This window comes from Spea bombifrons, chromosome 2, assembly GCF_027358695.1.
Source record: "Spea bombifrons isolate aSpeBom1 chromosome 2, aSpeBom1.2.pri, whole genome shotgun sequence".
NCBI classification, from domain to species: domain Eukaryota; kingdom Metazoa; phylum Chordata; class Amphibia; order Anura; family Pelobatidae; genus Spea; species Spea bombifrons.
Window position 1 is genome coordinate 125,348,068 of NC_071088.1, and position 26,763 is coordinate 125,374,830.

Sequence of the window (26,763 nt, forward strand, 5' to 3'; positions counted from 1 at the left end):
AGACTCTCCTTTCAACTCTCCCTTTACTGATAGACCCTGTAGTTTTATAGCAGTCTTGCTACAGGTAACATATTAAAGTATTTTGGGTCCTGATTCCAGGTTTTAATGGTACGCATTCGCTACAATTAATTACAATTGGCACTGTTCCTATTCCATTGAGGTGTTCATACGATGGATTGGGGGATTTACGGTTCTTTGCTTATTGAACTTCAACCGAGCTGTTGTATATATTTTAATTGACTTATTGCTTAATCGTCTGAGGCTATGTGTGCTGGCACACAAAACTATCAAATAGTTTTAAATTTAAATTATTAGCCCCCTTTTGGAAGTTGACGAATTATGGCTGCAACACAACCATTTTACATAAAATGTTCCGCTTATTTACTTTAATTGACCACGTTTTGCATGACAGCCCACGCAAAGTCTTTAATTACATTTTGTGGGCGTCTTATACACTAAGAAAGTGAAGTGAAATTCGCACCGATCTGATGGAAGTGGAAACCAAAGGATGCTGACACGCATTAACTACAGCATTGCATTTACACTTGTCTACTTCATTTGATACCCACTAACAAAATTAAAGTGCTACTAATGTGCGCAGGAACAGACGGACAATTTCCAATTCCCAGGGTTTAAAGCCATTACAATATGACTTAATCCCTAAGTGTTTCTAAGACGCTGACATAAGGAATGTAGAACATATTTTATTTGGATATTAGGTTAATTGAAATATAAGTATCTACATCTTTATACATCTACTTGTTGTTCAAACGTGATGCCACACATTGTATAAATAAATCATTGAATTAGGAAAAAAGTCTCATTAAGAAACCTTACATGAAAACTGCAGAGTTTTGCCCATATCTGCCGAAATGCCTACCTCTTCTGAGTAGGTGGGGGAAATCATCTCCTGGAAACACTTTCTATGTAAAGACAGAGTTTTTTTGCCACCTAGCAGAAAATAATTAATAGTCACACTGCGTCTCATGACACAACCAATTCTTGGAAACTGGAAAAATTGGACGAAACATAGAAACATGATTTGACAGCAGATAAGGCCTGTCTAGTCTGTCCATTTCTGCTAATGACTCAGACTTTGTTCTTATCTTACACTCAGGATTGACATATGTCTATCCCATGCATGTTGAAATTCTCTCACTGTATTAGCTTGTAGCACTTTTGCTGGAAGGCTGTTCCACGTATCTACCACCCTCACAGTAAAGTAAATCTTCCTTACATTACACCTAAATCTCCGACCCTCTAGTTTTAGATTATGATCTCTGGTTCTAACATGCTTCCTCTTTTGAAATAAACTTCCCTCCTGTACTTTGTTAAATCCTGATATATATTTAGGTGTCGCTCTTTCTCTTCTCTCCTCCAACATATACGTATTGAGATACCTTAGTCTTTCCTGATAACTTCACCCTTCAATTATTGTTCACTATTACTATTCAATATTTTAGTGGCCCTTCTGGAGCTGGGGGTCTCTAGAACGGAACTGTACGCAATGCTCTAGGTGAGGTCTGAGCAGAGATCTGTAACGTGGCAGAACCACCTCTCTTCCTGCTATTAATGCTCTCTAGCTATAAAGCCCATCACCTTTAATCTTTAAGTCCTGAGAAATAATTAGAATTCTATACTTGGCTGTATTTAAGAGGCTCTACTGGATGTCAGGAACAAGCACCAGGTTCCTCTTGTGGCCACCATCGTAGTAGACATAAAGATAAAGCGGAAGAAAATTACTCTAAACTCAAGTAAATTGTACTAAATATCCTTTCTACACTTGAAGCATAAACTCACAACTCTCTGTACCCTTTTGCTTGTTCTGGTTAGGTTACCATTTTGCTTGTTCTGGTTAGGTTACCGATTTGCTTGTTCTGGTTAGGTTACCATTTTGCTTGTTCTGGTTAGGTTACCGTTTTGCTTGTTCTGGTTAGGTTACCATTTTGCTTGTACCATCTTGTTCCATTCAAGCCAAACCAAATGAAGCACTTTTAATGTACAGCATTGTCTCTAATTAAAAGTTTACTGAAAATGTAAACTTTAATTCTAGGATGTTTTTATTTGAAAGAAAGAGCCCAAACAAGACATTCACACCAAATGTATGCTGCTTCCAGCCCATCAGTGTCTCCACCACCAATACTACCACAAGCTGAGCCTGGCTCTTGTGTGAGATGGAACTAGTGTGTGTTCAGATCTTCGCTTATCATCATCAACCTCCAACTCTTTATTGCTGCCACTTTTCCCCCAGCTTGCCTTCTTCAGAAACAACAGTTCCACCACATCAATTACCTAATAGATCATACACCGTCCTGCAGCAGGCTCCCTTACTATCCCTGAACTTGACACTTTAGATTAAGCCTGCACTGATGATGGGCCACACAGTATATACACAATATTTAATTGAGACTGAAGTTGCTCTCGTAATTTAATCTGCCAGTTACGTCTTGCCATGTTTGCCTAGTGAACAGTTATCTTGCACGTAAGCAGTTATCATGTCAATTGTTTTTGAACCACCTTTCTTGGGAGTTTCCCCAGGCCCTTTATGTTTAAAGAAGACCCTGAGCATCTTAGCAAGAGGTTACGGGGTATAATGGTGCTGACGGGGGCATAATGGTTTTAGTGGTGGAGTATTAATTAAAAAAAAACACAAAAAAGTCTGAGACCTCACAAATATGTGCCACACAATAAAGGTTTCATTATGTTTGGGCTGGCATATCCAAGCTGGGTATGGTTGGCCTTAGATAATGAAAACTCAAGGTGTTAAAACCACAACTTGCCCTGCAAACGTTGCTGTTAACTCTTTCTTTGTTAAGTAGATCCTTGAAGGGCTGCAGGACCCTATACAAGTCAGACATGAGCTTCCGCTGTTCACCCTCTTCTTATCCATAGAGAATATTCTCCTTTTTTTATTAGCATCAATCGTGAAATATATAGTGATATTGCGACTCTGAGAACGTAGTAAAATAAATATAATAATGTGTTTTTTGTGTTTTTGCAGTGGGGTTTGTTCTCTGGAACTTATACGAGTATTAGAGAAACATGCTGGTGAATACCAACTTTCAATTCATGATGGGATGTCCACCTACACCGTGCACTTTGGGGTGAGAGTAAAAAGTAAGTATGCAACTTACATAAAATTCTGGCGATACGTTTGAAAATCATTGGGCCAGCTCCGTGTTCGAATAGATGGACTTTCTACTGCTTGGTTCCGGTAACAATAGGAGCTTCACATAGGTCTACCCTTCTGGCTCTTCATAGTACTGAAATGGTTCTGTGTCTTCTTAGGGTGATACTATCATTATGAAAAAGAGGGGACTGAGTAACCCATTCTCCAAAATAAATAATTCATGAAGTCATTCTCACTGGGGCATTGAAATCCAATCTCCCTGACTGCGGTGGCTTTAAAAGTATTTTTATCCGGGTAATACGAGTGTGTCAACCGTATCTACATTTCTGGTGGTTTGGGAGTAGAATGGAAGAATGGAAAGGTGAAATGTTACCGAACAGTGAGAGGAATTATTTGTAGTTAGGTTTCTTGTAACTTTATGCTATCTATTATATTCATTTGAAATATTGTTTTATGTTGCGTTTCAGGTAAACCAAGAAAGCCATATTTTATGGAGACGAATAAGATGGTGAGCTGTGTATCGGAAAGCTATCCTAAACCTTCCCTTGAATGGTTATTCTGTAATGATCCTCATGGCAGGTACTGTGAGATCTTCACCCTTATAAATGGAACTTAATTGGGGCTCACGGTTGTGAACATTTGTGCCTTGCTTGAGCCCCACTTTAGTCAAAGATAAAGCTGTATTCTTTGAAATATCAATTTCTTGGCAGAGTTTGTATTGGATCAAATACAAACTCAATCCAGTACGGTTCATTAGCTATAGCACGTTATTGAAAATTGTACTTTAACAGTAAATGTATAGTGTGATATGTCATTATAGCATTGGATGTATTGAGGTCAGTATGGTAGATAGGAGAGTTTTTATTCCCATGAAATTGATGTTAATACAGATAATGAATGTACCCTATATTTGATGCAAGGTACAAAAAACAGATGAATTTAAACTGTACACCCATTAAACATATACATTGGAATGGCTTGTTGACATGGGTTTTCTGTTATATAAAAAATGCACAGCATCTGATTTTTTTTGCATGGCTGCTGCTTCTTTCTCCTTTATAGCAGAGTAGCATGCCGCCGCCGCCGCCGGCACAAACAGATTCCGTTAAGTTCAATGCTAAACCAGCCATCCGGAGAGAAAACAAGGTGCCCTTAGTCAAAACCTGTGCTTTGTATCGGAACGCAGGGATAAGCGGAGTAAACACGGATTCATCCTATTCATTCCTGAATGTTCCTATTACAGATGTGACAACAAGACAGGAGACATTCATTACAGCAACACAAACATTTACGGAGTGACGAGGGCTGCCCATGATCTGCCGGCACGCAAGCTTTTGCAGGAGCGTGTCTGGTGCTGTGCCGCTAATAGCCTTGGAAGGGAATGTACGCAGCTATATACCCTGGGTAATACATCATACTTATTATTTCAGTAATTGCTGTTTTAATAAATTACTAACCAATAATTGAATTAATTATATTTCATGTACATTTAGATTTTTTAAAAGCTCTTGCTGCCAGGGGAGGGCTGGCAGCCTAAGGCCTGGGGGGCAAGTCAAGGGAAGTGGCTCCGCCCCCTCGCACTCACCTTTATTTATTTATTTTTAATATGGCAAGCCGATCCGGCATATTAAATAAATAAAAAAAAGGTTTAAAGTAGCTCTGGCCGCTGCTCCCATCACTATGCGGCCATCAGACTGCTGGAAAACTTATCTAAACGGCCGCTGGGTGCTGAAGCCACCGGCTGGAGCTACTTTAATCCTTTTTTTATTTATTTAATATGCTGGATCGGCTTGCCATATTAAAAATAAATAAATAAAGTATTAAAGTAGCGCCGGCCGGCAGCATCAGCACCCAGCGGCCGTTTAGATTCGATTTCCAGCAGTCTGATGGCCGCATAGTGATGGGAGCAGCGTGAGGGGTGAAAGGTGAGTGCGAGGGGGCGGAGCTTTCACCCTTCACGCTGCTCCCATCACTTGGCGGCCATCGCATACGGCCGCTGGGTGCTGATGCCGCCGGCCAGTGCTCCTTTAATACTATTTTTTTTTTCATTTAATAGCCGAACCGGCTTGCCATATTACATTTTAAAAAAAAGTATTAAAGTAGCACCGGCCGGCGGCACCAGCACCCAACGGCCGTTTAGATTAGATTTCGGGCGCCCCTGCTTGCTGCTACCATATAGCAGGTGAAACCTTTTCTGTGCTGCAGAACTTTTGCAGAAGATACTTTGTTTGTTAAAATAAGAGAACAACTCCAGTCCAACATATAAATAAAATGCAGATTGACTCAATTTATTTGACTTGACTTCAGCAGAAGTATAAAGCGGATATGCATTCGTGCGCAGGCACAGACTGAAGGCTCATTATACCGTTTCAATGAAACGCATGTTTGTACTTACGTGGGGTAAAAGGTATTAGAGCGAGCGCAAAGTAGGCATTAACAATGGCATAACCAAAAAAAACCAAAAAACATAGAGACTTTTTTAAAATTAATAATCAGTTAATGAATGTCATTTTTGTTCTAAAGATCTCGGATTTGAAAGATCTACACCTGGAATATTTCTTAGAATTGGAGATCCTTTTATAATGCGATGTCGATATACGTACGAGTCATTTGACTTTGGAATTGAGTGGGATTTTGATCATAAAAATGAGGTAAGAAATCACCATTTGTTCATATCTAATATACGCCAGCAGCTGCAGATCGTCCTCTTGGGGGGCCGCTGCTGAATGGGCCAGTTATTGGGGAGTTGTCTGATCTCCATACCTGGGAATTTTTGGGACACTGTATATGTGGACCTATATACACATACCGGTATTAGTTTTAAATATGTTTGACTGATAAGGTATATATTCCATTCAGATAAACTGTTTTGAAGAGAGTGAATACCTTTATGGGACTTCATCAATGGTGAGAGTATCCTTCCTATCTTTTTCTTGGGCGGACCAAGGAAGCAGCGGAAAATACACTTGTGTCTCTTCAAATCTTAACAAGTCCACAGTGGTTACTGTATTAGGTAACGTTATTGGAAACTGTGATTTAGATGTGTCTAACACAAAACAATGACACTGGTAAAAATGTATTGTTCTGTATTATTGTAAAAGACAATAATGACCAATGCTGAGGGCATGCGTGTTTCATGAACATTTACATGTCATGTCTTTCTCTAAATGTAAATGTATTATTTATTGCATGAGCTGATTAAAAAGCTCCCAAAATACCTGGGGGGGGGAATAGGTAAACCTCTGTTCCCAAACCATGACAATTTGGTTGTGTGCCAGTTAATGTGGCGTGAAGCCTTTGGAGAGGCAGAGACCCCATCCCATGCCTCACCTCTATCCTTCTCCAAAGTTCAGGTAGGATGAGGTCCACTGAAAACAACCAATGAGCTTGTAATTGGGTGGAATTTGTGGACATTTGTGATTGTTATATTATTTTATTATTTTGTTCCCATAGACAAAGGATTTATTGATCTAAACACATCTAGGGTAGAGTACAGCATTGACAAGACAGCCGAGTTCTGCTTCGTTGTGGTGTTTAAAGCATATCCAGATGCACGATGTGCATGGAATCATGGCTCAGAGATCTTCTCATGTGACTTCATTACTGCAGATGGACAAAGGTAAAAAATAACACAACAACATTATGGAAATAGGAAAAAAGCAATAGCTCTTAATAGCTTAAAGGACATTTAATGCACGTTTTTGAACTTCATGTACATCTGGTAAGATGGTGTTCTATATACTGTATTTGCTCGATTATAAGACAAGGTTTTTTCCAGAGCAAATGCTTATAATCGGGGTCGTCTTATAATCAGACCTCACATAGAGGTCTGACTATGAGACTAAGATCCAGATCCCCCGCAGCGATGCAGGGGACCTGGATCCTCCTGCCCCCCCCCACTTACTGGTACTTCTGAGTCCCCGGTGCTTGGTCCGGGCAGCGTGTAGATCTCTACGCGATTCGTGTACACAACTTCCGCTGCAGCCGGGAGGAGGTGCGTTTAGCAGCGGGGTTTGTCTGCGTCCATCTCGCAGACCTTCCCTGGCTGTCAGAGATCAGAGTTCCCCATGATCTCTGACAGCTGGGGAAGGTCTGCTCGATGGACGCAGACAACCCCCACCACTAACGGCACCTCCTCCCGGCTGCAGCGGAAGTTGTGTACACGAATCGCGTAGAGCTCTACACGCTGCCCAGACTACGCACTGGGGACTCAGAAGCTCCGGTAAGCTTGTAGGAGGGAGGGGGAGGGAGTGTTAAATGGGGGGCATAAGGCATTTCTGGAGGCAGAGTGCTCTGTGAAATGCCGTTTAACCCCCTTAATGCCACTCTTCCTCCAGAAATTCCTTTTAACCCTCTATACGCCACTCTGCCTCCTGAAATGCCTTATGCCTCCCTATATGCCACTCTGCCCCATAATATGCTTTTTAACCCCCTAAATGCCAGAGTGGCATATAGGTGTATAAGGCAATTCTGGAGGCAGAGTGGCACATAGGGGGGTCAGAAGGCATATCATGGGGCACAGAGGCATTTAGAGGGTTAAAAGGCATATCAATATATTTTTTTATTAAAAAAAATTGTTCACATAGTTTACATGAATTAAAATTTACTGGTAAAACTTTTTTTTCGTATAGGGTCGTCTTATATTCAGGCTTTTTCTTTTTTTCATAAATTAATATTCAGATTTTGGGGGTCGTCTTATAATCAGGGTCGTCTTATAATCGAACAAATACGGTAGTGTTCTAGCACTTTAAATGTCTGTACCATGAACCACCAAAGCTGAAAGATTCCATAACATATTTGTATACCGTAGTCTTCTATGTGCCATATACAGAGCCGGCCTTAGGCGTTGTGGCGCCCTGTGCGGACTACTCCTCTGGCGCCCCCCCTCACTACCCCCCCTCTCTGCCCCTTCAAACTACCCGCCCTCTCTGCCCCTTTAAACTACCCCCCCTCAAACTACCCCCCTCAAACTACCCCTCCCCTCTACCCCTTCAAACTACCCCTCCCCTCTGCCCCTTCAAACTACCCCCCCCCCTCTGCCCCTTCAAACTACCCCCCCCCCTCTGCCCCCTCAAACTACCCCCCCTCAAACTACCCCTCCCCTCTACCCCTTCAAACTACCCCTCCCCTCTGCCCCTTCAAACTACCCCCCCCCTCTGCCCCTTCAAACTACCCCCCCTCTGCCCCTTCAAACTACCCCCCCCCTCTGCCCCTTCAAACTACCCCCCCCTCTGCCCCTTCAAACTACCCCCCCCACTTACCTTGTTGCCGGAGTCCTGTGGTAAGAGCGGGAGGCATCCGTCTTCTCGCTCTGCCGGCATTTCATGTTGAGCGCCGGTATAGTCCGGCGCTCAACATGAGATGCTGGCACCGCGACGGAGTCACAGAGAGTAAGGGGCGCCGAGCGGTTGCCGAGAACTTCACAAGCAACCGCTCGGCGCCCCTGACCGGGACTTAGATTAAAGCATCGTTTTTTTTTTTTTAAACTTTATTTAACATCAATGATGTTAAATAAAGTTTTTAAAAAAAAACGATGCTTTAATCTAAGTCCCGGTCAGGCGCCCCTGCAACCATGGCGCCCTGTGCGGTCGCACAGGTCGCACACCCCTAAGGCCGGCCCTGGCCATATACATAACACAGTAGCCATTTGTAGTCTGATGTGCCCCTGATGACATTCTAATCAAGGTATTTCAACGCAATCTTTAGACTCCAAATGGAAATTTAACCTTACCCACTTTATAGTGGTTAGAAAAGCTATGTTTTGAATAGTGAATGTTTACAAATTGTTATTAAATATTTTTTATCTGTTTTTTGGGGGGGATATGTCTAGCAGTCATATGATATACTTGTATCAAAGTATCACATTCTTCTTCTCTGATAAAACTGATATTAAATAAAAAATGTCAATGCCTAACTTCCAATGCTAAACTTTGTTTGCAATATAGCGTCAGTATTCTCATGGTTCAGGTAGAAGAAGACAGCAATTTGAAATGTATAATATTATCTATAAAAATCCAAGGCCACAAACAATTCCAACAAGAATTATACAATTTTGGAAAATGCTTTTTTTCCCAGTTTCCATGCCGAAGGGGACATATAAACTATTAAATGAAGTGAACAGTGACTCAAGAAAACATAGTTTTCTACTTTATTTAGAGGATGGGATTAGACTGCCAGAGGAAGTAATACGATAATACAGTAATACTAATGTATTAACTATTACCTGCAATTCCACCAGGGTTCATTTCATTCTAAGCCCCTTCAAGTAATTAGCAGCAGCAATGTGCTTCTAACTCTTGTGTATTATAAGTTTTTAAGTTACGAGGTTCCGTTTGGGGTTGTGGTACACACTTAGTTCTAGAAAAAGAATTGAAAATCAACAAATGAATTATTAATTAAATAAATATGTAAATCTCAGCTTTTTCGTTGTGTTACTTTTTCCTGTTCTTTTGGATATGTGTTAATGTTTAAATGTAAGAGATATATTATACAAATCATGGTAACACTCTGAATTTTTAGAAAGTTGTACCCTCCTGTTTTAAAACACATTCTAACAATATTTTGACATTTTTTAACAGCACCGCTAAATTCTGTGATCATAAATACACGCCTGGAGAGTATATATTCTTTATAGAAAATGATGCTTTGAATCTCAACAAAACCTTCACCTTAAATATATTACGTGAGTCAACAAATGTCAGTTTGTGCATTTTTCCGTTTTATTTGGAGCTGTTGAATCTACAATTATATCAATGTGGTTTGTACTATCTAAGGGTTAATGGACACCATCATAGCATTTAGCATAACCAAATGCATCAATAAAAAAACTACCCATAGCTTGTAGTTCACTGTAATTGTTTTAAAGGTATTTAAAATATTCTAAATGTTAATTCATGGAAACTTGAGGTTCTCTAACTTCTTCCAACCAACATTTACAAAGCTTGTATAAACGAATCAACAACAATCAACTACTAAACAACTAATGCAATTATAAGATACATTCCCACTATAGTATACCCATTAGGTGGGGCTTTACTACATCTGCATTGCTTATTATGGTTAGCGAACAGGGGTATGGGAGTTTATTTATCGGGATGCATAGGGATGCCAGGCCATGGTGGTCCCAGGGTCAGTCCAAGGCTGGCCAAGTGATTATATTCTTCCGCCATGAAAATAAAATATTTATAGCATTTTCAGGTTCATTTATACTTTACTTTACGCAAATGCAACATGTCAGTGTCCGTCCCTGAGCACATCAAATGCTTATATATTGTGGTTCATTTATTTTAGAAAAGCCTGATGTGCATCGAACTGTGACAAAAGACCTTATTTCTTGTGTGGCATATGGTAACCCTGCACCAGTTTGGACATGGAAGAGGGATTTTGATAATTTGCTCAAGTAAGTCTATGTCCACAGGTAAATGATTTCTGTCTCCATCGCCAGTTTTAATCCCTAGTTATTGACTCTTTGTACACATGTATATCTCACTGCATATTGTGGCAAACTGTGTTTTGGTTATATGTCACCATTAATCCTTTTAATTAGCCATTGAAGGCGTGATTTTTCTCAGATGTCCTCAAACATTACAGTATGGCAAACTTTAGTAGTCATCGAGTCTTGTCTCGCTCTGCGTATGGATTGGTGAAACATTGAAACGGACTTTCCCATCTTAGGATTTCTCGCTAGAACATGTAGAATTCACACGTAAATTAATTTTTCTTTAGGCTTTAAAAAAAATCCATGTAAAACCAAGAGTAAAATCTCATGTCATAGATATATTTACATATTTTCCTCTCCTTCATGATCACCTTTCACACCATTATATGAAAAAGATGGCGGTGATGGGGAAAAGAATATGTAAATTATAGGACTTCCCCTTTAGGGCCAAGTGAAAGGCCTCTTTTGGTTATTTATGAGTCCTTATGAACTTGGAACTAACACATTTGGAGCGTACTAGGCATTTCACATATTAACTGTGATGTTTGTTGGAAGCTGCACTGAAGAAATCTTGTATGGCGTCACATATGAAGACCCGGTACACACGTCGGACGGATGGACATCCAGCAGTACCTTAGATATCAAAAACATGACCAGGACATTAATTGTCTGCTGCTGTGCTGTGAACTCTGCTGGATCATCGTGTGAAGCGACATTTTTTAATCATCTTGGTATGATCCTCTATACTATTTGTAGTATTTTTGACATGTCGGTTACTTCGTATTAATTATTGAAGTGAAACACTCTGCAGACGGGCTTGATCCCTCCACTTTTCACCTGATGGTACAGAAATCACTGGCACAGGAGTATCCTGAGAGGGCACCATTCTGAGCCCTCCTATGAGGGGAGAATGCATATGAGTATTAGACTCAATGGGGCTGCCTACCAGGAATACGCCTCATTGTTACGTGGTGGTGCTGTCTGCCAAAGGTTGCCATTACTGGTACAAAACAGAAGTGACTGCCTCTTTTATACTAACATATCTTGTATGGGTAGTTTGCAGTTGGAGTTCATTCAGTGAAAAATCAAATATTTTAACCCAATAATCAGACCAAGATTGGCCATTGGGCACACCGAGTAAGTGCCTAGTGGGCCAGTTCCTAAAAGCACCCCCCCACGTACTTTTGTTGATGTTTGTGCACCCGGTCCTTTTAGTGTAGCCTGCAACTGTGTGTATCCAGCGGGTTGTGTAGGTACCTCATTTATAGACTGCTGGCCTTAAAGTGCAGGGGACAGCTTTCAACCCCAGTCCATTTCCTGTCATTAACCATAAAAATAACGGCCAACCCTCTAGACTTCCTCTTTGAAGATGGGCAACTTTGACCATAGTTAATGTGGTTGGATTACATTCATAATGTTTTAACAGATGTGATGTATACTAAATAAAGACTAAAAATGTTTTATACTTTTTTCAGAGGTGAAGCATGTGCTTGATGTCCAGAATAAGTTTCTTTTTCCTGTTGTAATTGGGTTTTGCAGTATTTGCATTGTAGCTTTAATTTGCCTGGTTTTCAGCAAGTACAAAAAGGTAACATATATTTATAAATTAACATAAATAACTCAATGTCAACCCTTAATCTTATCCTTAACGCTTACATACTTTTTTTCTTTCTAAAAGCAATACAAGTATGAGAGCCAACTCCTGATGATACAGTACACAGGACCCTCAGATAACGAATACATATACATCGATTTTAGAACCTTGGAGTATGATTTAAAATGGGAGTTTCCCAGAGAAAATCTGGAGTTTGGTGAGGCCCTGCTGACCATAAAACCAATTGAATTTTGAAAGTGTCCTCCCTAGAACTTCATTTCATGCTTTGTGACTTTTAGGTGAGGTTCTTGGATCTGGTGCCTTTGGGAAGGTGATCACTGCTACAGCATATGGGATCACCAAGCCGGGAGTCTCCTTGCAGGTCGCTGTTAAAATGCTGAAAGGTAGGAGGTTAAATACATATTAATACGTTTTTTTTTCTGTTTTACCTAAAAAGAGGTTATAGATAAATAATACAATTATTTTTACAGAAAACCCTGATGTGTCTGAAAAAGAAGCCCTGATGTCTGAACTGAAGATGATGACCCAGATCGGACACCATCAAAACATAGTGAATCTGTTAGGGGCATGTACAGCTTCAGGTAATCATAACATTCTAGGTATTTATTTCCTTGTTCCTGTCCTGAACACGCCATCTGGCACAACAGTCAGATTCCAATGGCACCCCATACTTACCATTTCCACCGCTCCACCTGTATGTGTATGTGTATATGGGAAAACGTATCCTGTTGCTGCTCGTATCCAGCACATGCAAGTTGGTGGCCGCTGGCCTTAAAGTTCCAGGGCTGCTTGGTCATCCCCAGTCTTGACCTGATTTTGACTACCACGCATTCTAAAACACCTGCTTTGACATGGCTTGTTTAACTTACTATTCTACAAGGCATATACTCAATGGTTCCTTACCTTTTTCTATTCTGATTCTACAGGACCTATTTACCTGATTTTTGAATTCTGCTGCCATGGAGATCTTCTCAACTATCTAAAGAGCAACAGAGAAACATTTCACAAAACATGGTCAGATGTCATCAAGGACAATAACTTCACTCTGTACCATAATTTCCAACAGGATGATACATGCAGGTAATATACTTTAAATATTGTTACTATCCTGGAATAATTATTCCCCCCCTATTATGTTATCTCTGCGCTGTCGTCAAGTTGCTAATTGTTGATTTAATCAGGCAGCCTTTTTAAGGTTGTGCGGAAAACACAGACAACATCCGGTTGGGAAATTGATCTAATAAAAAACCCACATTCCAATTCCTCTCTTCCTCGGTGGACAGAGGCAATTATGAGTTATGTTACCATTTGGGGTTCAGTTTTCATCTTGAAATTGTTGATAAATATCTGTTTCTCTGTGCCTATAGCAAAATAAAAGAAAAATTAATAAGAAACAATTCCTACACATTAAAAGACAAAGTATCCAGGTCTATCAACTATCAAGAATCATCGGAAATTGCATTATGTTATGAACCTGATGACCTTGAACACCACAGTGAAAATGGTAAGACATAAATACCTGAAATATTGAAGGTTTAACCTTCTTGTATTTTTTAATAAACTTACTTTAGAAATATTTATACATTTCCTAGATTAACTAATCTACAGCAATGTAAACAAGGACAAATACAAAGATAAGTGATAGTATTGCCATAAAACAATAATTAATAATTAAAACAGGAGGCTGGTGAATGGCATCAATGAAATAGATTTATTGAAACATCATTACTTACGGAACAGTAATTCCACCATCAAAGAGCCACCAACTACCTAAAACATTTTATACAATGAACGGCCTTTCCTGGTTAATGGTGGGCTGGGGCTTCTAACACTAATGAGGTGGCTTTTGTGGAGTGTACCTTTACAATAAACCATCCTGACATATCAGACATATGACATATTAATGTTACACAAATTGTAAGGTAGAGAATTAAGACCACCAAAAAGTAAATAATAAGTAAGCATGGTCACATGAGGGCCACACATGAATCCACCCTGACTATTGTCTAGACACAGAAAAGGTGACACCAGTGTTCTAGTGCCTAGCAGGGTCAACGACCTGGTTGGCCTAGGCCAGTTTACGTTCCTGAATATACTATCCCTGTGATGTGATCAATTTTGTTTCCTTTTGCATTATTGTGTTTCAAGATATAACAGTTTATATAAAATGGGAATTCTGCAAATTCTCTATATTTGATAAATATGCCATTTACTGTCTCTAAATTTGAAAACATTTTTTTTCTCATAAAGAACTGAATTACAAAAACATACGGTGCGATGAAGATGCCTTGAACGTTCTCACATTCGAAGATCTGCTCTGTTTTTCATATCAAGTTGCGAAAGGAATGGAATTTCTTGAATCCAAACTGGTAAGTTTCATAACAACGTAAAAAAATATGAACTTTTGTGAACTAGTAAATAATTCTGAGAACAGCCCATCCTGTAAAAATTAGTCATCATGCTTTTTATAGTCCGCTAAAAATAGTTGACATCGCTTGTTGTATTGCAATTAAGGGTTTGTTACTAAAACAAATGAACTTTACAGGAACTTTTCTTTGGAATGGTAAGTCTATTGTCGTCTCACAACATTACTTTGTGCCTTAGTGATATGCCTTAATTATCATTTCATACAGAAAATTAAATATTTGCTAGGGAGGGAGACATTTATTTCTATTGAAGGCTAGATAAACACATTGGTCTTCTTCCCTTCGAGATCGGTTGGCACCTCTTAAAATGTCAAACTCGGTTGCCCTGTGGCGTGTTAGAAATATTGGTAACGGCTTAAAATGGGGATTTATTGTGAGGTTGGAGGGATGGTACGTGTGGCACGATTCATTACAGGTGCCATGACATAGAACTCCATAAAATCTCTTGTTGGGAATCTAGCCTTCAGAGATGCTGCCTCAACCTGGAATTCCTGCAAGACATAACAAGTTGTCTACAATATTAGTTCTCTGGTTTTTGCCAGACGACCATTTTACCAAGACAACTGGGCCCAAGACATCTTTACTTCTTTGTGCCAAACTAAGAATAAGTAAAAGCCCAAAGAGCTTTCTAGGACCCACCTTTACTGGCACAAAGTGTTGTGCTTCGTCTACTGTAGTGGAGTAGTGGGACAATTGTTTAATGGTGCCACTAGAGACAATATTGGGAAAGGTTGGGCAAAGATATTGTAACCATGTCTTTAATACTATTATAAATGACCTTCTCTTTATCCAGTGCATACACAGAGACCTTGCTGCCAGAAATATTCTTGTGACTCATGGAAAAGTAGCCAAAATATGTGATTTTGGACTCGCTCGTGATGTTGTGAATGACCCCAATTATGTGGTCAAAGGCAATGTAAGTATAGTTTTTGCTTTTTCCTTTATTAGGATTTTCTATTCGAACAATGACTGGACATGTGATTACAATAAAGAGTTCAAACAGCATATATAATTCTATGGGTTTTCCTGGCTTTTTTAGGCCCGGTTACCTGTAAAATGGATGGCGCCAGAGAGTATCTTTGAAGGAATTTATACTATTAAAAGTGATGTGTGGTCCTATGGAATATTACTCTGGGAGATCTTTTCCCTCGGTAAGCATACCTTATAAATACAATCATAAAGTGTAAGTTACGATTATGATTATTAACAGCTATTTATGTCATCTGCTTTTTTTTTGGTCAGGAGTCAATCCGTACCCTGGGATGCCAGTGAATGCCAACTTTTATAAACTCCTGCAGAGTGGATTTAAAATGGACCAGCCGTACTACGCCTCCGATGAAATGTGAGTGTAATATGACATAGATTGTGTTTTCATATTTGCTCAATAAAGTCAAAATACATCAATTAATCTGTAGCGGGTATAATGTATTATTTTGATAGATATACTTTGAACAAGCCAACAAATTTGCTACAGACCCATAATTGAGAAATATCAGGCTCTATTATGCAACACTAAAGAGTAAACGTTGAGGAAAAACAAGACATAGGACGTGATGTGCGCTCAGCTTTTGTTCAACCAAGAACACTTTTTAATTGATTTAGCCAATAACCTTCCCCAGTATGTGATTTTATTTTATGAACTACCTCTAAATAAAAAAGGCAACCTTATCATATGCCTAAGAGCCCTCTGCAGTACTATACCTGCCGAGTGTTATTTAAGGTGTACAACATGCGCCAACATATTATTTGAGACAGATTATATGCGAAGGATCCTTTGCAAGTTTTTACAGACATAACAAAATACGTTTATTGAAAGCTTGTCGGAGAAGCCCACCTACTGACGGGCTGGCATAAACGAGTTGGGCAAATAGCACTAAATGCACCCTGATAATGCTTACTGTCAGATGCAGTCATTTTGCTGCTAAACGTGGTTTCTTCTTATAGTCGTTATTTTAAGATCTGTTTTCCCCACAGATATTTCCTGATGAAATCATGCTGGGCTTTTGATTTAACTCAAAGACCATCTTTCCCACAGCTCGTTTCCTTTCTGGGATATCAGATTTCAAATACGGAAGCTTTGGTATGTAGAAATGTAAAGACTTTTTAAGAATATGTGGCAGCTACAACAGGGCCATCATTACATTGGCATTGTAAAACCACAAATAGTTATTTAAGCAGAGATGTCCGTGAGCCATAAAGTGTGGGATTTCATAAAAATGAACAACAAAAGTGTGATTAGAGAAACTTTATCCCATTTTCCAATGTTTAATTCGAATTGTTTTACAGCTCCTAATGTAAAATGCAGGATTAAAAAGGTTATATATTCCTTTCAAGAGAAAGAAACCTCATAGTTAACTGATAGACCACTCAGATGTCCAGTAGATATTGTTGATCATCCCTATAAAGTATGTTTCTTTTCGTCTTTTAAAAGAAAAAGGTGGTTATGTGGCTATATATATATATATATATATATATATATTTATACTTATAAACACTAGCGTTTAAAAGTTTGGGGTCACTTAGCTGTTTTCATGGAATATAAGGAAATGTCTAGTTGTGCAAAACGGTTTTCTAACGATCAATTAGCCTTTGAAACATAAACTTTGATTAGTGAACACAACGTGCCATTGGAACACAGCAGTGATGGGAGTGATAAAGGACCTCTATATGCCTATAAAGATCTTCCATTAAAAATGTTTTTTTTTTTTCAAAAACTAGGACATTTCAGTAACTAAAGTGTTTTCTTGCTTCTGAATGCTGACCCACTCATGATATCCTTTATAATGACATGAAGACTAGAATAGCTGTACATAGGGGCACTAGAAGGCCTAGCTGTGTATATGTCAGGTATACTACACAAAATGTAATATGGTATTTGGTTACTTTCATGAGACAGAATGATCTATTATGTATGATTTTAAGGCAGCCTCAATTACCTTCTGTATATCATGTATGTTAATTTCATTTATTTTCTAATTTTCCATAAACAGATTTATCAGAATCTAGAGAGCTGCAAAGAAATGCCCGAGCAGAGCAAAAACTCAGTCGAAACTCAATCCACTCTTTCTGAGAAAAATGCCACTCTTCACTAGAGAGCGAGAAGTACGGGGGTCAAACCTGTTTTTGCATCACATGACATGAATGAAATGTACTTTTCTCCAGTGATGTACAATGTTGGCTATAATTTTGGGTGAAGCATAATTGTTTGCAAACAGTTAAGGTTCCCTTCCTTTTCTTATGGAAAAAGTCTTTTTAAACTTCAGCATAAAAATGCTGTATACAGTAATGTTGGTCAGCGCTCGCAACAACCCGGCTCCATCTTATTTTGGCCTAATAAATTTCCTTTATCTGAATAATATTCAGCTTACTGCAGGCGAAGCGGTCACTTTGCACATCCAAGAACACCTCAATAAGCAATAAGCAGGGTGCATCTCCTGCTGATTGTTTCCAGTGTGTGTGTGTACGTGTGTGTGTGTGTACGTGTTTGTGTGTGTGTGTACGTGTATGTGTGTGTGTACGCGTGTGTGTACGTGTACGTGTGTATACGTGTGTGTGTATGTGTATGTGTGTGTAAATCCTGGCCCATTATAAGAAGTACAAATGTATCTTCTAATAGTCTTAATAAATGAATTGTGAAGTACTATAAACCATACACTCTAAACTTTTATTTGAAGAACAAAGCAATCTGCAACCTGACAGCTGCCATTGTTGTCAGTCATGTGATGTTTTACGTGGCTTTCCCTGCACAATCACCACACTGAGCTGATTCTTTACCACAAAGCCACGAAGCCCATTCCTCCATACACTGTCACTAGTCAGAATGGCTGCGTGATTTGCAGTGAGCCATTGTCAGTATAATAATATTATCATTTTTCAGTATAGTAGACTGGGCTATGATAAACCAGCTAGAACACTTACAAATGGCTAATATACAGCCGACTGAAAACATTATGCAAAAATGAGAAGTTTTTTCTTAAAAAAGAAAACAGCACATCATTTTTGAAAACATTTTTAATCTGATAAAAAGCAGGTGTTACCCTTTCTCACCATTTAGTGGGCCATCTATAGCTGTCATGAAATATGGATAGACACCTCATTGCCATGCCTTTTTGCCTGCCCAGCACTCATGGAGTTAATACAACTTAATTCATTTGTAGATAAGAATAAAATATAGCAGAAAAATATAGAAGTATTATTCTTGTGCATTTGGATTCGTACGAATCACAAATGTACCGAATTTTGGCAAACTCACTGAGCAAACTCACGCTACAAAAACAAGGCCTGACCCCCCCCCCCCCACGGAGCAAAACTAACCAAAAAACTCAGAATTTCCGCTTATGAAAAAAGTGTTGGAAACAGCACTGTAGCAGAATTACTTAGCGTTTTATTAATTCAGCATTAAAGTCGGATGTATTACTTTTCAAATGTTTTGAATATTCTTTGTCTTTTAGAACATTAACCTTTCCTGTGTTTGATATTTTGTGTTGAGTTTTCTACAACTTGCATGTTATCGACCAAGGTAGAAAAAGCACATTTAAAAAGAGAGACATAAGTGGTCACTAATATGTTAGAATACATGGATTTCCAGATTGCAAAGAGGATTGACCAATGATGTGGGTGGGGGATTGACTTTACCCTTGTAAAGACAAATAGTCTCATGAAGGGGTGAGGGTAAAATACGGGGGTGGCTTGAAGAGACTTCTTGGTCGCAGTAGAACAGGTCTCCAAGATGTAGAACAAAGACTCTGTAGAGGCATTGTGATAGATGCTATATACATCCTCCGGCTGTCAGAGAGAATTCCCCACACCGGTGCGGGGAACTCTCCTCTCTGGCAGCCTGGGAAGATCTGTGCGATGGACGCAGACAACCACCGCTGCTAACCGCACCTCCTTCCCGGCTGCCGCGGAAGTTGCCTACACGAATCGCGTAGACGTCTACCCGCTGCCTCGACTACACACTAGGGAGTCAGAAGCACCGGTAAGTTTTTTTTTGGGGGGGGTTAAATGGGGGGCATGAGACAGGAGGATCTAGGTCCAATGCAGCGCTGCGGGGGATCTGGATCTTAGTCTCATAGTCAGACCTCTATTTGAGGTCTGATTATAAGACAACCCCGATTATAAGACGAGGGGTATTTTTGAGAGCATTTGCTCTGGAAAAAAAACCTTGTCTTATAATCGAGCAAATACAGAATTTTACCATATACCGTTGTTTCTATTTAATGGCTCTTATAGATTTACAATGATTAGCAAACTGTGTTATGCAATTATTCATTTTATTCTTCTATACTATTTTTGCAGTGCTTGATCATTTTTGTGCATATATGGCTGCAATTTATGTGATAAAAAGGGTAGTATTTTTGTACTTATTCGTTTATTTATCAGTAAATAAACGTTAGAATGTTAAGAACTGATGTATGTTGTATATGATTTATATCAAATCTTAATTTCTTCATTTTACTGAATACGGCTTTAAATGTAATTTAAATGGACTTTACCCAACTCTCCCTTCGAGGATATGAATAGATACAAACCACATATAATTATATATATATATATACATATATATATATATATATATATATATACATATATATATATATATATATATATATACATAGCCATGCACGCAACCCACACACATTAATATTAAAACAAAAGAAGCATGGTTACTACCAATCCTCCAAATAACCCATATGATAAGTAAAATGGCCATGGAATATCAGATACTTTGGTCCCGTAAGATTAAAGTGGAGCTGAGGACGCAAATCCACCTGGTCCTTTTCACAGCCATAACATGATCAACGGAAGTAAATACTAGGTGTCACTATTTGTAGCTTCTCTTCAGCTGTAGAAAGTCCGTTGGTTTTCAGCAGGTTGGGGACAGGTTGATTATCTAGGTTTTGTTGGTTGCAGTTATGGAATCAGTGTTTTTCCTGCAAATTCATGTGTGCGAAAATACGAAATACGACATCCGCGAGCAAGTGAGGAAAGTAACCTTCTTAATGCTGAGTGGAGGCCTAAAATTGTGCGACTTATCTGTGGTAACTTATATATTACAAAAAGTATTCCGGGCATAAAAGCATAATTCACCCCGCAGAAGAACGGACCAGAGAGTGGAGAGAGAGAAATGCCAGCAGCTTAGTTACCGTTACCTCTGAAACCCATATGACACTACATGCTTCATGCTGGGGCTAAATTAACACATGATTGTATTTTGCAGTGTTTAATAACGCCATTATTTAAATTCTGATGGGGCTTATTATGGTAGTTTAATTTTTTTACTCTTTTTGTCCAGATTACAACAGTGAAACCCTGATTACTATAATGCGGTTATGTAATATAATGTCTGAATCCTTTTTTATGTGTTTTACATGCAGCTCCACATCCAGCCACTAAGGCATCTAGAATTACCTGGCTTGGGACACCCTGTGTCTTTTCTGGGCTCTTTTTAGGGATTTTCTGTTTTCTTCGTGAATGTGTATCGTCCAAACCGGGTTGTGCCTATTAGGAATTGTTGCTGTCATTAGCCAAATGTTTCTGGACTGTTAGCCAAATGTTTCTGTATTACTGAACCTCCAGGTTGGGTATTTGCCCGATGTGCCAGATGACCAGACTGTGAATTTGGAGAGGTGAAGCTCACTGATGGGGCTGATATCTGATAAATTCCATTGGTAATTATGTGACAGTAATGGCTGACAGCGTATACAGTGACCGTGGGTGATAAGATATAAACGGACCGCACTGAGCGAGTTTCAAATAAATGATGCAAGTTTCAAATAATTCCGCAAAGTAACTTACAATGCAATGAAATATGCGATGTGTTGGAAAGTGAAATACACAGGTTAATGTGTTCAATCACATCTAAAGAAGAGACCTCCGAGGTCCTGGAAGCTCATGTCTCTCTGTAGCTTTATCTAGTTAGGCTTAATAAAAACACATCTTCAACCAAAGATTAAATTTTCCCTTTTCAGCTATTAATAGAAATGACTCCTTTTGGGGTTTTTATATATTTTTTAATCTATAAGTAGCTCTATAAGTAAAGTGATGCTGTATCCAGCATTATAAATAACAGAGGAGATGTCATTTCCCTCATCAGTCCGGTCTGTCTTTAGCTCCTCTCCCAGTCGCCTTCAGCCTTCAGATCCGCGAAGGTCTCAGCGAAGTATGCTGGGTCGTTGTAGATGCGCAGCATTTCTCCACTCATTGTTATGGCGACAGCCAGGCATCTACTCCAAAAAGCCTCCTTCACGCTGCCTGCAATGAAGAGCCCGAAGGGGTATGATGTCCTCGCACCCGTGTAAGAATAGGACACGTACAGGCAGGCCATGAGAGCTGCCTTTAACTCCTGCTTGCTGACCAGACAGCTGGAGATGGCCTCTCTACACACCAAGTAAAGAAAGGTGACGGTAGCTGGTGTTAGGAATGGCTCTGCCTGCCATCCTTGGAGGTAGAGGGCTCTGTCCACATTAACAATCCAGCGCACAGGGTCCATGGGACTGAGAGATGGTATCATAGGACACCTGCCGCAGATAAATCTACCAAACCAATGCAGCACCTTGATGGTATCAGCCGGCTCCAGGTCCCATTGTGATGGTAAATTGTTGGGACCGGGCACGGTGTTCTGGCCGCTGCTGGTCGGTTCGTTGTCTTCTGGCTGCTGGTTCAAAAACCGAGCCAGAAACCTCTTCAAGGGCGGGTCTGATGTGCTGACCGAAGAGCGCCTCTTGAGCGGTTTCCCTGTCTTTTTCTCCTGAGAAGCCATGTAATATTTGGCAACAACAACAAGACGTTTCAACTGCTAACAGCTGAGAGTTATGCCTGAGATGCACCTGTCAGCTTGTTTTTGAGAGTCACAGAACACTGTGGAGAGTCTAAGCCATTGTTCTACCTCATTGCCATGACATCATCATTCTATCAGTCTTTATGATCTATGGTGATAGGACATCATGAACACCAGGGACGTTAACTCCTATAGCTATATTTAATAAATACAGTAAATTTACCTGAATCCAATGTAATATAAACACAAGTCTAGTATCGACCCTGAGTGCTTCTTCTGCAGACACCATAAAGCTGCTTAACTTAACACATTTCTAACTTAATGCAGCATTAGAAACACCATTCCTATTCCTGCTAGATGAGCACAGAGCCGGCCTTAGGTGTTCCGGCGCCCTGTGCGAACTACTCCTCTGGCGCCCCCCCCTCTGCCCCATCAAACTACCCCCCCTGTGCCTTCAAACTACCCCCCCTGCCCCTTCAAACTACCCCCCCCTCTGCCCCTTCAAACTACCCCCCCCTCTGCCCCTTCAAACTACCCCCCCTCTGCCCCTTCAAACTACCCCCCCCCCTCTGCCCCTTCAAACTACCCCCCCTCTGCCCCTTCAAACTACCCCCCCTGCCCCTTCAAACTACCCCCCCTCTGCCCCTTCAAACCGCACAGGGCGCCACACTCCAGGGGGCGCCGCCGCCGGGTCCTCATCCGCCGCCGCTGCTGCCGCCGCCGCCACGGGGTCCTCCGCCGCCGCGGGGTCCTCCGCTGCCACCGCCGCCGCCGCGGGGTCCTCCTCCGCTGCCGCCGCCGCGGGGTCCTCCTCCTCCGCCGCCCCCGCTGCACCTAAATGAAAACGTTGGTTTTTTTGTTGTTGGTTTTTTTAACTTTATTTAACATCCTCCATGTTAAATAAAGTTAAAAAAAACTTTATTTAACATGGAGGTTATTAAATAAAGTTAAAAAAACCAACAACAAAAAAAACAACGTTTTCATTTAGGTGCAGAGGGGGCGGCAGCGGAGGAGGACCCCGCGGCGGCGGCAGCGGAGGAGGACCCCGCGGCGGCGACGGAGGACCCCGTGGCGGCGGCGGAGGACCCCGCGGCGGCGGCGGGGGAGGACCCGGCGGCGGCGCCCCCTGGAGTGTGGCGCCCTGTGCGGTCGCACAGGTCGCACACCCCAAAGGCCGGCCCTGGATGAGCAAACCAATCTTTAATCAAATACAATTTTGCCTTTTTTATATTGTTTTCAATAAAAGCCACCCGTATGCTTAGATGGCCTTAAAACCGGCCCCAGGTGGTATTTTCGTTTCGTTTTTTCTTATCATTTTAATTCAAAATATTCATCATTTCCAAACAATCTGGTTTTGAATTTGGAAAAAGAGTAGATGTGTGCATTTTCTGTCCTCCGTTATAACCATCCCTACAACATTTGTGAGGAAAAAAAGCATTAACACTTTTCCGTGAACAGTATTAAAATGTTAATCCTATCACATAGTAAAAGGTAATTTGATGTGTATTCTACTAGCGTTATATGAAACGAGGTAATCTTCCTTTTAAAAATGAACATGATGGTGTAGATCCCAATCCTGGTCACTAGATGTCGCTCTTGTCCTATTTATATGAGCCATAAGTTCTCCGCAACATCCAGTACGGCTCTGCAGTGAAAAGTGGCTTCATACCTTGTTTAAGGGGTCCTCAAAACTGTACATTTGGGGGGGGGGGATGTACAATTTAACTAGTGATGCTTATTAGATATTCCACTATAGGGTTTATTCTATGGCTGCAACAACTAATCAATAAAATAAAAAATATATTTCCTTGTGATATCTGTTACCACAAAAATTATATTACATACACGCTAACAGTCCTCAATATAAGTGTCAGTCCCTAAATATTTAAATTATAAAGGCACATTATAAGCAGCATGCACTTACGTCAAAACGGCGGAGCTTCTGGTGACGTCTTTTCCCCATTTTTAGGACGAATGGTCGTATTTTTAATAAAGCCTTGTGCACCATGTGACATTATGTTCAGAATAAGCTGTGCATCTAGATTTATCACCATAGCAGAACCTTAGCAAATATATCTTTGGGGCAGTGATTAGTTAAACAATGAAATATTTTATATAGAATATATTGCTTTAAGGGACAGTTATTTGTCCCTGAGAGCCCCAGTAAAGAAGAATTAAACTACTTTATGTACTTTATGAGCATTGCATCTGCCTGATGGCAAGCGGACATTCCCTTACTAAAAAATTACTGCAGTTTTTCTGAAGTAATACTGCAGTTTTTTGGACATGAAAAAACTGCAATACTGCACTTTTACTGCAGTATTACTGCACATTTACTGCAGTTTTACTGCATTTGTACTTCACTGTACTGCAGTTTTACTGCAGTTATTTTTGTACGGAAGTACAAATGCAATAAAGCTGCAGTATATTGAATTACAACTGTAGGTTTGCAATATATATAAAAAAAGTGCAGTAAATGTGCAGTAATACTGCAGTAAAAGTGCAGTATTACAGTTTTTTCATGTCCAAAAAACTGCAGTATTACTTCAGAAAAACTGCAGTAATTTTTTGTAAGGGTTAGACTTGTGGATTCGGATTCGTATGATTTGCAAATGTAATGACATTTTCGTAGGAATCTCCAAAAACCAGGCCTGACCCCCCAAATAACGGACGAAAATTAAGCAAAAAGCTACAAAGCAGAATGCAGACTCTTTCGCTCCCACTACGCAGGCACAGTGATCAGAAATGCAGAGCAAAGGAGCCTTGCTTACTGAAACATAAAAATAGCTAAATATTAAAAATGTAAAAAATAGTTAAAGAATAAATTAAAATGTAAAAAAATGTGAAAGTAATACAGAATGTGAAAAACATTTAAAAAATAAAAAATAATACTTTTTTAATGAAGCAGAATATAAAGTATCGAAATTAATTAAGAAATCTGATCTTTACAGCGGTAAGCAAGGAATATGAAAACAGTTGAGCTTGATGGACGCTACAGTACATACATTTATTAATAGAAAATGTAAAAATAAGCACCCAAACACCTCATGCCCTTCCTCATACAAATCTACATAAAAAAACAATTCTGGACCCAAAGTACAAAAGTAATAATAAAAAAGTGCATGGGGCATTTTACACCCTTATAAAATAGCAATACTTACTGCAACAGCAATACTAACTGGCAAAACAAGCCAAAAAAAACCCCATAAAAACATTGGTTATTTCTAAATGCAGGACAAATATTTGAACATATTTAGCAGGTTTTTCTATTAGCTTTTATAGATGAGTAAAATTGTTTTTTTAAATATATTATTTTTTCAATTCTTCACCATATTTTTTTGAAATACATTATATGACGTGATCCAAATAATGGTATCTAAAGATATCTCAAAAACAGTAATGCTATCAGCTGCATTAAAGAGTATATAATAACAGGAGTCCCCCTTTAAATGGTGATCACCGTGTATACATCTTTGGTGTGTATGTTATTGGTTGTCTCTGGACTCTGTATTTCTGAGCCTCCAGGTTGGGTATTTGCCGGTGTGCCAGATGACCAGACTTGGTGCCGTATCCTGATAAAGATGATAGAATATAATTAGAATGCACTTACAGAAAACTGTAGCATAACGCGAATGTTCTGGAAATATGCTCGATGGTGAAAAGAGTCCCGAGATGGTAGATAACAGAGTAGGGATAGTGTATATGGTTCTTCCTCCAGAGAAGTGGAAATAAAATTGAAACATATGGACCTGGTTTGAGTTTATTTAAATAAATATCCAAATGTGTTCTATGTCATTATTCGGCTTGTATGTTGTACATATTTTACATTTCCCGCATCTATGAAAACCTGGAGTTTTTTTAGATAAAAAGTGGTCATTTGTTATTTTTTCCATGTTAGGTAAGGCGCTTGGGATTTTGTAGATCATTTTTGGTGTCTCTGGAAGGTGATAAATCAGTACGCTATCTTGTTGTAGAATAGGCCAGCATTTATTATGTCAAACGCTTTATCGTTAGATTTGGTTAAAAATGAAAACTCAAGTTCTTTGTTTATTTTCTGTTCCGTGTTACATAAGAAATCTCCCCTCTTCTTTTTCTCAATTGACCTAAAGCTGTTTACCAAAAGTTCTTTGGGGTAGTTCCTTTTTTAATAGTTGTTTACTCTGGACAGTGTAGTCTCCGTCGTCCGTATAATTTCTGCGGATACGTGCCACTTGTCTCTTTGGTATATTTTATTTTAAATAAAGTGAGATATAGAAAATGAATTTGATTGTTGTTGATACATGATGTGAATGTTAAATTGCGTTGATTGTGATTACCGTAAGTGATGAATTGATGGAAACCCTCTACAGGTCCTTGCCAAATGACCAAGATGTC

General features: G+C 39.6%; 1 protein-coding gene across 1 annotated transcript in view; it reads left to right on the top strand.

Moving 5' to 3' along the window:
- The window catches only part of FLT3 (fms related receptor tyrosine kinase 3), a 29,003-nt gene extending 11,101 nt beyond the window's left edge, over positions 1 to 17,902 (top strand). Inside the window, exons 4-24 of the mRNA XM_053456071.1 lie at positions 3,002 to 3,117; positions 3,598 to 3,709; positions 4,374 to 4,534; positions 5,654 to 5,781; positions 5,990 to 6,143; positions 6,584 to 6,749; positions 9,709 to 9,812; positions 10,421 to 10,529; positions 11,124 to 11,299; positions 12,044 to 12,156; positions 12,247 to 12,379; positions 12,462 to 12,566; positions 12,654 to 12,764; positions 13,110 to 13,263; positions 13,551 to 13,687; positions 14,434 to 14,552; positions 15,403 to 15,525; positions 15,649 to 15,760; positions 15,852 to 15,951; positions 16,584 to 16,689; positions 17,600 to 17,902. Of these exons, the coding sequence (XP_053312046.1) occupies positions 3,002 to 3,117; positions 3,598 to 3,709; positions 4,374 to 4,534; positions 5,654 to 5,781; positions 5,990 to 6,143; positions 6,584 to 6,749; positions 9,709 to 9,812; positions 10,421 to 10,529; positions 11,124 to 11,299; positions 12,044 to 12,156; positions 12,247 to 12,379; positions 12,462 to 12,566; positions 12,654 to 12,764; positions 13,110 to 13,263; positions 13,551 to 13,687; positions 14,434 to 14,552; positions 15,403 to 15,525; positions 15,649 to 15,760; positions 15,852 to 15,951; positions 16,584 to 16,689; positions 17,600 to 17,701 (2,641 nt within the window). The 3' untranslated portion in view covers positions 17,702 to 17,902. The remainder of the gene's footprint in view (positions 1 to 3,001; positions 3,118 to 3,597; positions 3,710 to 4,373; positions 4,535 to 5,653; positions 5,782 to 5,989; positions 6,144 to 6,583; positions 6,750 to 9,708; positions 9,813 to 10,420; positions 10,530 to 11,123; positions 11,300 to 12,043; positions 12,157 to 12,246; positions 12,380 to 12,461; positions 12,567 to 12,653; positions 12,765 to 13,109; positions 13,264 to 13,550; positions 13,688 to 14,433; positions 14,553 to 15,402; positions 15,526 to 15,648; positions 15,761 to 15,851; positions 15,952 to 16,583; positions 16,690 to 17,599) is intronic.
- The last annotated feature ends 8,861 nt before the right edge of the window (positions 17,903 to 26,763 follow it).